The following is a 15,786-nucleotide window of genomic DNA, read 5'->3' on the forward strand; positions in this document are numbered from 1 at the left end:
GTTGGACTAGATGACCTCCTGAGGTCTCTTCCAACCCTAATCTTCTATGATTCTATGACCCTGACCACAGAAGGTGGCTGGTGGAAGGGAAGGCAGCAGCCAGTTCTCATGATGGAAGGGGATCAACCTCTTCCCTCTCTCCTAGAGAAGGGTCAGACACCAAGGCCAGCTGGAAAGCACTGACGAATCAGGAAACATCTGCGTGCTCTTGAAGAGCAACATTTGGGTTGTCTATCAGAGCAGGTGAAAACATGTTTGGCTCTTAAGCTTCCTTCTTCTTTCCTGCAACTTTCTTATTTCCAAGCCATCTCTTCCCGTTTTAGAGCAGAGCCACTGGACAGGACACAGAGCTAAGCACTGCATGGGATGGTAGGACCTTGCTCTGCCTGAGTTATTAAAGTACTCTGAGATCTATATCACTTTCCATCAAAGTGCCACAAAAGTGCTCCGTATCATTATTTTGTCATCCTTGGAACTATAGAATTTACCATCTGGGATCAGTCAGTTGGTCCATCCATTCCTATATCCTACCTCCAAGGTGACCAATACTTGATGCTGCTGGAGGAAGATGAAATTCCTGCCCCAGCACACAATGCCCCGGGTAAGTGTGCCAGGCTGCACATGAGGGAAGGGAAGAATTACACCCCAAGACCCTTAAGCAATCAGTTTATGGCCTGGAGCATGTGATCTGATGATCATTACACCTTAGCTTGCATGACTGCTGCTATTTCTGTTGGCCGTCAAAGCTATTTAAAAAGCCAGCCACCATATGCATGCTAGGCAAGATGCATCTTCTTTCAGCACCAGATCCTGATGAGAAGTTCTCTTCAGAGCCGACCCTACTGCCAACTCAAAGATCATTGGGAGGTGGCACACACAGATCTGTGTACCTACTACCCTGTTTTTTATCATGGCCTGCAAAACCTCTCGGAAGGTTGGGATCCAGAATCGATCCTTGGCCACTGCAGCATTTCCCCAGAATCCTTTGCACTGTCACACTACTGCATCCCAGAATCCTTTGCACTGTCACACTATTGCAGCCTGCCACTGCCTTGTTGCAAGACCACCATCTCATGCCACTGAATGTCACTGTTTATCTGTCACTATAAAAATCACTGTGCCCCATGAAAACCCACAGCTGATCCCACCGTTTCCCCCCTCCCCAGTGATAGGAAATGGAGCAGAAACTGCAGTGCCCAGGCAAAGGATTGAAGAATCAGAGCATCATAAATCACAGCAGCCTGCAAAACTCATCCTCCGGGGGGAGGAGGGAAGGAAGGTCAAAGAAATGGAGGGAGGAGGGAGAGAGCTGGGAATGTCTGAGGGGGTGGGGGAGGGAGCTGAGAACTGCTAGGGTAATTAAGAGCAACTTACAAGCTTTTTAATGTTTTTCCACAAGATAAGCCGCTGACAACTGGACATCAATTACCTGCCAGCTGCACCCCACAGAGCCGTGGCTTCCCTCCCAGATCCCTGCTGCTCCAGCAGGCTGGCCCTAGCTTAACAAGAGATGAGCAGCTGGCGAGCATTAGGAAGAGGAGGCTATTGAAAGGAGGGGAATGGCAAGAGGTGCAATGGAACGAGGGGGCCGAACGATGGGCTAACCCAGAGCAAGAGTCTTCAAGCTGGGAACACGCTCAACCCACAACACGCAGAGCTGCATTTCCAGCACCTTGGATTGTTTGGGTCTTTGGTTCAGCGGGCTGAAACGAGAGGGCGCTGGATTTGGATCTCCTGCACCGGTGCTCCGTTCGCTTGGCTGCAGGGACACCGCACGGCCGCCGGTGTAACAGCGATCAGAATCTGGCCAAAATTTGGATCAGGACCCAGGTTCGGATTCCAAGGGCTCCTGGAGCATGGGGGCAGGGGGAAAGTGGGGTTTGGTTTCATATTGCGGGAGAAGGGGGCTGATCTCTCAGAGCGCGAGATATGTACTGTCTGACCAAAGAGAGCAAGGCAGCTATGCAAAGACGGCGCTCCTCTCCCTGTGGAAGCTGTGCTGCCTTTCACGCATTCCTGGGGTACAACTGGCTCTCCAGCCTGCCCAGGCCAAAGCCGAATTCCAGCCCACAGGGACCCTTCAGGCGTCCCCTTTCATCTCCCCATGTCTGGAGTCCTACCTTTGCCGTTGCCTCTGCTGTGTGATCACCAGCTGCCCTGGGAGGAGAGAGAACAACCTTTAGCACCGAGCCAGCTCAGACCAGCCCGAATTGGCAGGGTGGGACTTATTGGCATGGACCTTATTAAAAAGGCTGTTTGCCCCTCCCCTGTTGTTCTAGGTTAACACTAGAATATTAAATTGCAGGCCATACGTCTCTGACTAATGGCTTCTAGACCAGGGGGAGATATGTTCTAGACTCCATGGCACTGGCCCATACTGCTGGGTTCTAGGCTATGGGCACAGTCTTCTGGATTCCAGAATATGGCCCTAGGGTATAATTTACCAGGTTCTAGGATGGGGTTGCTGGGTTCCAGATTACAGGTACATATAACAGGTTCATGGACCATAGCAGGCCAAGTCATGGAGTACAGGCCATTAATCTCACAAAACGACATCCAGGCAACTCTGTACAGAGTACATGGGATGCTGGCTTGCAGGCCATACAAAGCAAGGTTCCACAGATCCCGCGCTGAATGCATACAAACCCTGCTGTGTTCACCGGGGTCTCTCCGATCTGGGAGCTCGCTATCCATTGGGTCTCATCCACTGTGGTGCGGGCGTGCGGCAGCCTTCCGATGTCCTTCACAGTCATGATGAGGTGTCGCGACGACTTCAGCAACTTCACCGCCTCGTCGTGGGGGATGCTGAGGAAGCTTCTGCCGTTCACCTCCAGGATCTGATCTCCTACCTGCAGACACAGGGACAAATGAGTGACCTGGGTGAGCCCGGCAGACCTCCCAAGCATCTCTTCATGTTAGAGCCAAGCATTCCTCTCGCTGGTGCTAATCCGGTGTTACCAGGTATCCACCGCATATGCTGGTGTCATGCCTTATCTACAGAGCAGTGCCCCTCTCCTGGCATTATTGGGGGGGGATAGCTCGGTGGTTTGAGCATTGGCCTGCTAAACCCAGGGTTGTGAGTTTAATCCTTGAGGGGGCCACTTAGGGATCTGGGGCAAAAATCAGTACTTGGTCCCGCTAGTGAAGGCAGGGGGCTGGACTCAATGACCCTTCAGGGTCCCTTCCAGCTCTATGAGATATAGGTAGATCTCCATATATTTCCTTTCCTCTTGATATAGTTGCAAAAACCTTCCTGTGATGGTCACCACCTTGGCCAACTCACTGAGGGATTGAACTGGGGACCCGCAGAACTAAAAGCGGGAGCTACTACAGCTTAAGCTAAATCACCCAACTCATCTCCTCTGTGGACCAGGCATAGAGAGGCACCCATAACACATGCTCACCACTGGGTTACATTTCCAGGGTAAGATATTCTACAGGGATCAGCTGCCTTTAGCAAGTGAAGGGGTGAGCGTAGTGTGGGTATCCCTACTGGTGCTAGTTTTAATCTGGCCCAGGCTGCTACAGCTACGCTATTACTGTATGCCTACACCTGCTGGAATCACACCTTCCCTTGTAGTGTAGACATACTCTTATAGGGACCAACTAAGTGGCCGGGTTTTCCAAAAAGTTCAGCACATGGGGTACACACCGGGGGGTGAGTGCTTTGAAAACCTGGTGTCTAAATAAGTCTACACGGCAATGAGACACCCGCGGCTGGCCCATGCCAGCTGACTCGGGCTAAGGGGCTGTTTTATTGCAGATATTTAGCCTTGGGCTGCAGCACAAGCTCAGGGCCCCTCCCACCTCACAGGGTCCTAGAGCCCAGCCTGAATATTTACACTGCAATGAAACAGCCCCACAGCCAGAGTCCCATGAGCCCGAGTCAGCTGGCACAAGCCAGCCATGGGTTTTTAACTCCAGTGTAGACATACTCTAAACAGGAGTGGAGCTCTTCTGAAAAGCCGGTCCCAACCGTGCATGATGAGCAATCACTATCCGGTTGCCCACTAGGCACAGAAGTGAGGGATGAACGTCGCTTTGGGGCAAATACTGATTTTTTTTTTTTTAAATGGAACATAGTTTAGTATTTTTCACCGACTTAGTATTTTCCCCTGACCACCCCTCTGCTGGCTGCTGTGGGGCTTCCCCCATTATCCTGTTGTGACCTCCCACTAATCCCTCCCTCACTGAGTTCAACCTCTGCATTTACACTAGCTCTAAGCTTGCCCTCAAATTCTCTCACAGTTCCTCCCCTCTTTCTCCTCTGGCGTCTCAGTATCACAAAGCTGTCCTCAGCCGGATGCAGAAATCAGTTGGATGGTGCCTGGTTAGCTGTATTTGTCACCCAATAGACATGTAGGTAATTAAAGGCTTTGGAGCTCCAGTGGGGCTGCATTGATTCCTCCAGTAACCAATCTGTGTCGCTGCTGATGGCTTCTCTAGCTGGGACCTGACATGAGCTAACACACCCTGCAACCTCTTCTCTTTGTGCTCCCTGGGGGAAATCACCTGTTTTATTACCATCCTGTCCCTGGGAGTCTAAGCCTCATCTCATCCAAGCCAGCAGGATCTGGCCCTAGGTTCACAGGCTGGATTAACGCTGTCCCCTTATTCTGTAATCACTCCTAAGCCCCCAGCTGATTTCCCAGCCCCCACACGGCGCTTACAAACCAAGCCAGTTAAACAAATCAGCCAGGAGCTGGGAAAACACTCCACTCCCCTGATCAGTTTGCATGTCAGCTGTTCACCCTTCCGAGTCCGGATGAAATCTGGGCTTGGTTCCGTTTTGAGCTGCAAACCCTGCTCCGTGGCTCTGGGTAGTTCACTCCGGGGGGCGCACATTCTGCATGATACATTGCACTGTTTTTAACAACTCTGCTCTGTTAATCCATTTGCACCCGGCACCCACTCAGAGCAAGAAGTGTTGCTGCCTCCCGTGGGCTGGCCTCCTGGAGCTTCATCACATGGTTGTAGGGGAAACCAATTTATAATCTCTCTGGCTCGGGCTTCCATGCTGCTGGAGACTGTCACTTTGCAGCCAGATGGTGGCTGCCTGGAGTGTCACATGGATGCATCATTTTACAGCACTGCTGAGAGTTTTATCTGCAGCAAGAAGTCCATCTCTTGGCATGACAGGGCACAGCCCTCAGCAAACAAAGGTGTGGCAGGCACCGCACTCTCACTCCCTGTCTTGAAAATTTAATGGGGAGTCACCTGCAGAGCGAACAATTGGCCACTTCAAATTTCTCACTAGCCTGTCAATCAGGGCCACTTGGAATATCCTGGCAACAGCAGGGACAGAACTCAGATCCTGAACCTGCTGCAAAAGCACAGCCACTACCCGCCGAGCTAAGGGAGAATACCCATCAGCTGTTAGCAGTATAACATATATGACACACAGTGGAGCAGTGCGGATTCTATGCAGTAAAGGGCACTGGGGACACATTGGTCAGTTCAGCACAGTCACTGTGAACTTAGTTCTTCCTTCTGGAGTTTTGCTCTATGTTTGCGGCTTTACGTTAGCAATAGGCAGTCATACAGTTAGCCAAAATGGGCCAACCTGTGAACCTTGAAGGAGGTTGTACCCAGGGTTCCAGTCCAGACCAGGGCCGGCTCCAGGCACCAGCCCAGCAAGCAGGTGCTTGGGGCGGCCAAGGGGAAGGGGTGGCACGTCGGGCTGTTCGGCGGCAATTCGGAGGCGGATCCCTCTCGGAGGGAAGCACCTGCCACCGAATTACCGCCGAAGAAGAAAGCGGAGCGGTGGAGCTACCGCTGGAGTGCCGCCGATCGCAATTGCGATCGCGGCTTTTTTTTTCCTTTTCTTTTTTTCTGCTGCTTGGGGCAGCAAAAACCCTGGAGCCGGTCCTGGTCCAGACCAATCTCCCCACTCCATTTATTAATGTGCAGTGCTCCAAAATCCCCCTTGGCTAAAAATAACTCCAAACTATGCGAAGATAGACAGAGGTCTTCTCCACCCGCTGGTAGTCCTCCTGAGCAGAACACCGACAGCTGACCTCTTTTCAATCTCTGTCCCTGCCCACTTGCATGCAGTCGACTGGCCATAGAGCACCCGCCAACGTTGTGAGACTCCAATCCCTCATTGCAGCATCTGGGGTTAATTCCACAGTGTCTCACTCCTGCTTCCAAATCAGGCCAGCTTCGGGGATGAGGACAGGGACTAGACTTCATCTTTCTTCGGCCTCTTAATCCTCCCTGTCCTTTAATGAAGATCATCTGTCATTTCATTTCATAGCCCATATTTCCACTGTAATCAGAGACTTCCTCGGGCTGCTCCACACTGCTTGATATGCAACATTGTTTTGGGCCTTTATTTTTTTTTTTGGCTTCCAGTGTATCCAAATCAGCTCCTCCCTCCACTCTGTATCACGATCCCCTAAGTTTCTGATAAGCGGCTTCTTTGAAACAGCTCTTTCATATCTGCTTAACCACAGCCTTCTGTTTAGACCTTTGTTCTGACAAAGCTGTTGACTTTATGCTTCGATTTCAGTGGAACAAACCATTACCTTCAGTAACTCCCTGCTTGGAGGGGAACTGAAGCTAAATATAATAAATATAATAAAATGAAAAATCAATTCCAGTGTGGCTCGTTTTGCCCACCATGGCAGGACTCAGAGCTGGCTGGCCGGGTCTTGGGGGTCCTCCGGGCGCCGTGGGGCCAGCCGGGGTTCGGGGCTGCTCCAGGCGCCGGCTGTCTGGCCGGGGTTCGGGACTGCTCCAGATGCCAGCCGGGTTTGGGGCTGTGCCGGCAGTCCAGCCTGCGAGAGTGGGGCAGCGGAAGGGGCAGAGCCTTGGGTGGAAGAGGCGGGATGGGGGCTAGCCTCCCCAAACAGGGGGTGCAAGCGCCGCTCATGAGTTTTACTGCTGTAATTCCATTGATTTCAATGCGACAGGGAGCAGAATTTGGCTGTGTGTGTCAAGGATAAAGCATCAGGAGACCTAGGTTCTTTTCCTGACACTGACTAGCTTGCAAAAGTCATTTAACATCTGTGCCACGGGGTGTGGGGGTAATGATCAGTTGGCTTACGCTGCCACTGTTATCTGAGCCTCACCCAACCCTTGAGGTCTGACAGTGCCAGCACCCTCATTTAACAGATGGGGAGCGGAGACCCAGAGAGACTAAGTGACTTGCCCAAGAATTAAACTCGGGTTTGCCAAGCCTGCGACTAGCATCCTAACCACCGGCCCGGCCTCTCTTCAGAACAATGTTCACGCAACTTGGTGAAGTCCACCGAGAAAAATGCTACCCATTATTATTGCATTTATTACTGTGTGTGTCAGGGCAGGGGGGAGCTGCCAATTACCATACGCCACATGGCACCAGAAAACATTGCAGCCTCGGCCTTGAAAGGTCTCTCGTTGGGCAACACTGGAGCAAGGCCAGTCTCTACTCTCCAACCATGAAGCTTTCAGCCTGAGTTCCCCAGCCTACCATGAAGGGTTTGAGGGGGCTGTTAGTACTCCGAAGGAGTTAGATAATCTGGTCCCAGTGCACGCTGGCAACAGAGACACTTGCTCTTGTCTGCTTTTGTCATCCTGGTGCCATAATCTCCTGCTGAGCCCCTAAAGATGCAAACGGCTCCTTTAATTGCACTGCCTAATGCCAGCCAGCCTGCGCTGTGATTGTTTTCCCCTCCTGGTGCCGGCTATTGAGAAATTCCACGAAACGGATCTGAATGGCAGCAGGCCCAGAAGAGAATCCTCGGTTAGCTGGGTTCTAGGGTCTGGCTCATGAGCTCAGTCCCCTTTCCTTCCCAATGCTGCTCCCAGGCGAGGTGCACGTGTTCCACACAGAGAAACGTGTTAGAGGGCCAGAGGACTAGCTCGCACCTCTCCCTATCCCAAATTCGCTATGTGTAATGGACTATACCAGGGGTTCTCAATCAGGGGGTCGTGGGGTTATTACATGGGGGGTTGCGAGCTGTCAGCCTCCACCCCAAACCCTGCTTTGCCTCCAGGATTTAGAATGGTGTTAAATATATAAAAAAGTGATTTTAATTTATTGGGGGGGGGGGGGTTGCACACAGAGGCTTGCTGTGTGAAAGGGGTCACCACCAGTACAAAAGTTTGAGAACCATTGGACTATACCTTTAAGAGATTTGGTAACGGATCATACTAGGAAGCGCAAAGGGCTGGATCTGGGTGTGGTAGATGCAGAAGGAGTAAAACTGAAATAAAGGGCTGGTGGACCCTTCTGGCTTGTCTCTCTGTTGCACTGAAGCTCCACCCTGGTTGTGTTGCACAGCATTGCTCTGATCCATATGGAGGTGCTGTTCCAGCCCAGAAACGGCTGGATGTCCGTGGTAGGTGAACTGATCCCTGTGTATAATTTACAAAGTGCTCTGGGTTCCTCTGGCATGAAATCCCCATCCCACAAAGGAGACTTCTAACTAATGACTTGCTCTCTGCCTGATAAACCAGGACTCATTTGATCCCTTGAGATCTCCAAAAGTGACATGGAAATCAGACTGATATTAGTAAATGCACATAACTATGTGGCTGCGACAGAGGATTGAACACAAAAGCGTCAGGAAATGAAACCTGTGAGGGGGGAACCCAGGAGAGGCAAGATTTGTGAATGACAAAATTATTCAGACTCAGACAACAAGAAGGACCTAACAAAGTTGGGGGCTGACTGGGCAACATACTGCAGGTAACGTTATTTGTAGAGTAGTGTAAGGTCACACACATCGCAAGGAACGACACACGCACTTTGATGGTCAGGAGAAAAACCTAGGCAGCATGGTGCACAGTTCAAGGAACATCTGCTCAATATGCAGCGGTGGTTTAAAAAAAAAAAAAAAAAAAAAGGGGAACAAGATTTTGTGTAAAGCCAAACATAGAGAATAGCCCCCAAACTGTTCTACAGATCGATTGTATGCCCTCACCCTGAGCACACCCTTCAACTGTGGTCACTCTCGTCTCCGAAAGGATACCAGCAAAAATAGAAAACGTCCCAGAGGAGGGCAGCAAAGATGATCAGCATCATAGACAGGCTTCCAGGCAAGGACAGATTAGAAAGGTTAGGACTGTCACATTTAGAGAGCAGACACAGGAGTGGGGAGGTGGCAGAGATATCCAAAGTACTGAATGAGATCGAGAAGATGAGTCGGGTGCTTCTCACTTACCCTCTGTCATAAGAAGAGAACAAGGAGCATTCAATTAAATGGAAAGGCAGCACATTCTAAACTGATCAGAGGAAATCAATTGGGATTCCGTGCACGATCTGTGGAACTCTGTGCCGCAAGTTAGCACTGAGGCTAAAAAAGGCATTTATAAGAGCTAAAGGCACAGTATTGTAACTCAGCCAACCTGGGTTCTATTCTCAGCTCTGCGCTTGGCCTACTGGGTGACCCTGAACAAGTCACCCCACCTCTGTGCCTCAGTTTCCTCCTCTGTAAAATGGGGATAAAGATACTGACCTCCTTGGTAAAGTGCATTGAGATCTGTAGATATAAATTATTTTATATCCATATAAAATAAGTCCCTGAGTTTTTCATGAGTAGATCTCCAAGTGCTTTACAAAGGTCAGAATCATTAGCCCCACTTTACAGATGGAAAACTGAGGCACAGGGAAGTGAAGTAATTTCCCAAGGTCACCCAGCAGGCCAGTGTCAGAGCCAGGAATAGAACTCATGTCTCCCAATTCCCAGGCCAGGGCTCTAACCAGTAGACAACAGTGCCTCCCCTTCCATAGTTAAAACTAGAATAAAACAAAATCTGTAAGGGATACAAGCCCTCATGCTTCAGGTCATTAACAAACCAGTGGCTGATGGGGGTAAGGCAGAAACTTTCCTTGTGAGCAGGTTATTCCATAAGTGTCCAGTGTCTGCTACAGATATAGAGTCCCAGTCTCTTCCTACGTGCAACTCTCCTGGAGTCAGAGTTAAACTGGGGTAACGCCAGCATGAGCTGAGAATCAGGCCCAACGTTTCCTGAATTCTATATAATTGCAGGTGTGTTGGAAACCGATTCTGCCTCTCCCAGCTCTGCAAAACCACCCCATCATGTGCCATTGCAGCAGAGGGCATCTGACTATTGTCTCTCTCTAGCAAACAGGTCCGGTGCAGTAACCCCAACCTCATTCACGCAGCCCACGTGAAAATGGCACTTTCCAGCCAGTTAAGAGCTCACTCAGCAAAGACAGATGCAGCTGCTCCTCTTGGCTGGACCATCCCCCCCTTCTGAATACCACCTCCTCCTGCATCTTGCCTGGAAGGAGCTCAAAGTGCTTTGAAAAGAAGCATCATCATTATCCCCAGGCAGCAAGAATCTCCCAGCATTGAGCTCATGGTTGCGGAGAGGATCGTTAGGGTTCGATTATTGATTAATGAAATGTCAGATAAGCTAAGATCAATCGGCTTTATTGACCAGAGAAAGGGTTAATATGTTACCCAGTCCTGAGAAGCAGTTTTCAATCTGTGTCTGCTCCAAAGGATGGGCTTCGTTGGAGTTATTTGTATAGGGTGCTTGTTTACGACAAGCAAGGGATTAATATACCTCACTCCCTTTTTCGCCTCTGTGTTCCGTACACTGCCATTCCGGATGCCAGTAGACCGTAAAGTACAAATAGTATTAGACCCATAATGTGAACTACTGTTTTGTACTCCAGTGCCTAGCAACATTCATATATAATACTCCGGAGAGGATCCCACAGGCACGTACAAAAAAACCCAGCCTTGAACAATTTAACTCCTCAGTAAATTTCCACAATAAAGCTTAACATAAATGCAAAAGCATGCAGGGAGCATAAGCATCCTGGTTCATTTTATAATACTGGCTAACAGGATGGTGGTAAAACACCAGTAGCGGCTGATGCCCTGTGTGATAGCAGCCCCACCAGCTATGGAGCTGCTCGGAAGAAAGGACTGGTGCAGATGAGGCCAGAGACTCACTCCAGACCACACCAGGAGTCTGAAATAGAACTCAGGTCTCCTACCTCCCAGTTAGGGTGACCAGACAGCAAATGTGAAACATCGGGACAGGGGGTGGGGGGTAATAGGAGTCTATATAAGAAAAAGACCCCAAAATCGGGACTGTCCCTATAAAATCGGGACATCTGGTCACCCTACTCCCAGTCCCCTTTGTCACTGAGCAGAGCCCACTAGGACATCAGTGCTGGCAGTACCAGGGGAAGAAGAAAGCCAACAGTTGTAACATAGCCTCTGAAAGGCAGTGATACAAAACGGAGCTGGTGACTGGTGGCCTGGAATCCCAGCTCCCCACATTTCTGTATGGCTTCTTGCTGCCTCTCCTGGGAACAGCAGCACAAGGTTTGGAGCAAGAGGCTCATAACAGTCATTCGCCCTGCTCAAACTTGCTCTGTTCCCTCCTCGGCTTTCCCCAGCGGAAGGTGCTCCAGGATCAGGCGCTGAGTTTCTACGCTGGCTCTGGAAGCAGATCAAGCTGAATGTGTCTAAGCTGGTGAGATACAGAAACCAGGCAAACTGGAGAAAGAGCTGCAGATGGGGTCAGGCAGACAGCAAACTTGGCAGCCCCGCTGCTTTGTTAGAGTGAGTTTAACTCACAAATGTCATGAGTTCTGATGTCCTCAGAGAGCAGAATTCACAAATTCCCTTCACACACCACTGGCTTTAAACCAGCGTTCAGAAAATTCCTAACCGCCATAGAAACAACTAGGGTAAATTACGCAACAGCCTAACCGGCTAAGACAGATGCACGTCGGGGTGAAGAAGCCTTGAATGAAATGTGCAATGAGCATCACCTCCTGGGCCTCTTTAATGCACTGAGCAATCCATACTGGAATGGAGTTTTGCTGCTAAAAGAAGGAGTGTCTATGGCACTGCAGTACTAAAACGATGACAATTCAAGTTCTATCAAGGAGTTTTATTGCAATTATGAATCTTTAATAGTTTTTCATATCGAGTATTAAATTTTCATTTTTTTTGTACAAGACAGAGATGCAGTTTTAATGAGCCATCTTATAACTATTTCATAGAGGTCCAAAACGCAAGCAAGCCCTTTCCATAATAAGGAGTCTAGGGAGGGGAGCAGACAAAGGAAATGAAGGAGACCTAGCACCATGATTAGATCTGGCATTACAGGTGCCGGAGCAGACGCCTGTGGTGGGGTGCAGCACAATCGGTTTGTGCAGTTATAACAGTGCCTTGGGGTGACTGGAGAACACCGTCTTAGCCAGCAGTTTCTGGTGCTGTTTTGTGTGTGGTCCAGCAGAAAGGACACTAACTTGGACTCAGAAGACCTAGGCTCTTGTGGCCTCTGCCACTGACCTGCTGTGTAATCTTTGACAGGTCACTTCATCTATCAGTAACCTGTTTCACCTCCTGCTTGCCCTTTCGCTATTTAGCTTATAAAATATTCATGGCAGAAACGGTTGCTTACTATGTGTTTTGCATAGTGCCTACCATCATGAGGCCCCAATCTCCATTAGGACCCGTAAGTGCTACTGGAATATTAATAAGAGAGGAGAAACTACAGGCAAAATATACCTATAAGTTACAGATCCTGTAAAATAGTTATTGATGAAAAGCAAATGATGGAATACTTGGAAAAACGGAGCATACACAAATCAGTCAGCCCACATTCTACACATTTTTGCCAGGGATTTTACTAATTAACACCAATAACCATTTTTCATAAACCAAGGACAACTAATGACTAGTGAAGAGAAAATGTGGTACCAGGTTTGGTTTGGTTTTTTAAAGTTGATCCTGGCAATAACTGTACTGTAACTCTAGCTCCAATAAGGGGAATAAAGGCAGAAATAAGAGGAGAAGTATTCAGAGAGAAAAATCACTGCGCCGGACATGGTTGGACAGATTTTCAAAGGGCTCATCACATTGGGTGTCAACAATGGGAACTACTGGGAGCTGAGCACTTTTGAAAATCTGCCCCAAAATATTGGCGCTGAGCACTACCAATAGAGGGCAATGGAACCAGCAAGATGCGTTTATAAAGAGCAAATCTTGCTGGACAATCTTGGTGGCTTGTTTGGAGAGAACTGCAAGATGACTAGATGAAGGGAGATGCAGTGGATGGAATATAGATGGATTTCAGTAAAGAATTGGACACTGCACCTTGAAAAATTAATTCAAACTGGCTTGGGGAGGACTGAACGTGAGCGAAAAGCCTTGAAACCGAAAGGTAATGCTAACTAGCATTTAATTGATCTGGGAGCGAGGTGGCTAATGGGATGCTACAGGGGTTAGTGTTAGGACTGGCCTCATTTAACATCATTAATATACCAGAAGATGAAGGTGAAATGACATTAATATCTATTAAACTGGAAGGAGTTGCAAACCCCAGCCAAGATAGAGAACTAATACAAAGACCCAGAGAGATTCGAAACATGGTCAGAAAAGAAAAAAAAAAAGAATCAACTTGGAAGAATGTGATCTAATATATAAAGGGATATAATCCGAGACGCCCAGACTCAATCGGTGGGAGGCAGTAATATTGAACAGACCTAGAGTGATGGTGGATAGCAAATGAGACCAATGCACTTGTCGTCTGGCACATGCAAAGGCATCAGATGGCAGAGCAGGGAGGTCATTGCCCCTCTCTATGGGCATGGTCCAGTTAGAGGCTTTCCATTCACTTCACTGAGCTGTGATTAGCCTCGATAAGCAGCTGCTGACCAATCACACCTGGAATATTACGGTCTCTGCTGGGTGCCACGTTACCAGGAAGGTGACCGGAGTTCAGAAAGCAGGAAAAGTGATCGGGGGCTGGAGGGACTGATTTATGAAGTAAGATTAGGAGAGCTAACTTGGTCTAGCTAGGCAAAGGAATAACTAAGGAGGGGCAGTCTACCTGGATGGGGAAGGAATTATTTACAGGGCTTCTCAGAGTTAGGGTGTGACGTTGCAGTCTATATGATTTTATAAAAATGTGCTAATGAGTGAATATAATGTAACTGGAATATGCTTCATGCAAAGGGTCTCTTGTAAGGTTTCATTACAAAGCTTATAATCTACTGAGTGTGGTCATCCTATTTGTATAAATGTATCACTCTTGTATCTGAAACTAGAAATATGAAATATAACTCTGAGGGCCTATTGTAATTATTCAAAGTGTGGGCCATTAACGGTGGTTTGGAATCTTGATGGCTCCCATCAACCAGGACAATTGACTGTGGATGGCTCTGTTTGCAGGCAAGCCTTCCTGTGAGTCAGGCTGGGAGGAATGAAGGCTTGAAGTCTTGCAGTCAGGGCCGGCTCCAGGCACCAGCTTGCCAAGCAGGTGGTTGGGGCGGCCACTCTGGAGAGGGGCGGCAGGTCCAGCTATTCGGCGGACGGTCCCTCACTCCCACTTGGAGCGAAGGACCTCCCGCTGAATTGCCGCTGCAGATCGCAATCGCGGCTTTTTTTTTTTCTCCCCCGCTTGGGGCGGCAAAAACCCTGGAGCCGGCCCTAGTTGCAGTGACATGTGATCATGTCACGTGAACTGGAATCCATCTTTAACCTGGTGTCTTTCCATTGAGAAGGAAGGGTTGGGAACCCAGAGAGGGACAAAGGATTCCTGCCTTATGCAAAAGATATATAAATGGGTGGAACAGAACAAAGGAGAGAGAGGAGAGCCATCATGAAGAATCCCCTAGCTACCACCTGAGCTGGAACAAGAGCTGTACCAGGGGAAAGAATTGTACCCAGGCCTGGAAGGTGTCCAGTCTGAGGAAAAAACTTACTGAAGCATCTCTAAGGGTGAGATTATCTGTCTTCAGTTTGATTAGACATAGATTTGCGTGTTTTATTTTATTTTGCTTGGTGACTTACTTTGTTCTGTCTGTTACTACCTGGAACCACTTAAATCCTACTTTCTGTATTTAATAAAATCACGTTTTACTTATTAATTAACTCAGAGTATGTGTTAATACCTGGGGGGGGGGGGACAAACAGCTGTGCACATCTCTCTATCAGGGTTGTAGAGGGCGAACAATTTATGAGTTTACCCTGCATAAGCTTTATACAGGGTAACACGGATTTATTTGGGTTTAGACCCCATTGGGAGTTGGGTATCTGAGTGTTAAAGACAAGAACACTTCTGTAAGCTGCTTTCAGGTTAAGCCTGCAGCATTGGGGCAAGTAATTCAGACCCTGGGTCTGTGTTGGAGCAGATGGGAGTGTCTGGCTCAGCAAGACAGGTTGCTGGGCTCCTGAGCTGGCAGGGAAAGCAGGGGCAGAGGTAGTCTTGGCACATCAGGTGGCAGCTCCCAAGGGGGGTTCTGTGATCCAACCCGTCACATAGGGTTAACCATTATCCTGGATTTTTCATTAAAGAAACTTATTGAGGCAGGTTCAGAAAAATCTGTCAAAAGTTTCATGACAAAACAAACAAAATATGACCTTGGGTATAAATATTTCAATGTTGACCATTTATAACAATCAAGGCTGTTTTCTTGACACCTGAAGAACTCTCTGTTTCACGGCTGGGATGTTCTAATGTTCTGAGGCTAGTACTTCTGAATTGCAGTAGGATTTTAATTAGCTGGGAGTCGGCTTTCACCGAATGCTTTGCATTGTCCATGTAAGGATCAGGCAGCCCTTAACAAACCCTTTGCCCCTGTGAGTAAGTAGTATTGGGCTTTGGGGGTACCCAAAGCACAGAGAGGCTAAGGATGATGCTTTCAAGACTAAGAAAGTACAACGCCCACTGGGTCTCTTGGTGGCTCAGACAGTGTTCAGCTCCTTTGAAAAATCCGGCCATGGGAGCTGAAATTTACACATTTAAACCCCTATTTGTGCTCTCCTCATTTGTTTATTGTCTCCATTGGCTGCTTTTCAC

The 15,786-nt window shown here is 48.6% G+C and overlaps 1 protein-coding gene across 2 annotated transcripts in view; it reads right to left on the minus strand.

The window, feature by feature from the left end:
* WHRN (whirlin) overlaps positions 1–15,786 on the minus strand; it is a 99,953-nt gene that overhangs the window by 32,670 nt on the left and 51,497 nt on the right. The window contains exons 5-6 of one of the 2 annotated variants that reach the window (XM_024206063.2): positions 2,647–2,849; positions 2,121–2,157 (exon numbers count right to left, since the gene is read on the minus strand). In XM_024206063.2, the coding sequence (XP_024061831.1) occupies positions 2,121–2,157; positions 2,647–2,849 (240 nt within the window). Of the gene's footprint in view, positions 1–2,120; positions 2,158–2,629; positions 2,850–15,786 lie in introns of both variants that reach the window. The other variant, XM_024206062.2, reaches the window with a different exon arrangement.

Source organism: Terrapene carolina, unplaced genomic scaffold (genome assembly GCF_002925995.2).
Source record: "Terrapene carolina triunguis isolate 2854851 unplaced genomic scaffold, T_m_triunguis-2.0 Scaffold238, whole genome shotgun sequence".
NCBI classification, from domain to species: Eukaryota; Metazoa; Chordata; order Testudines; family Emydidae; genus Terrapene; species Terrapene triunguis.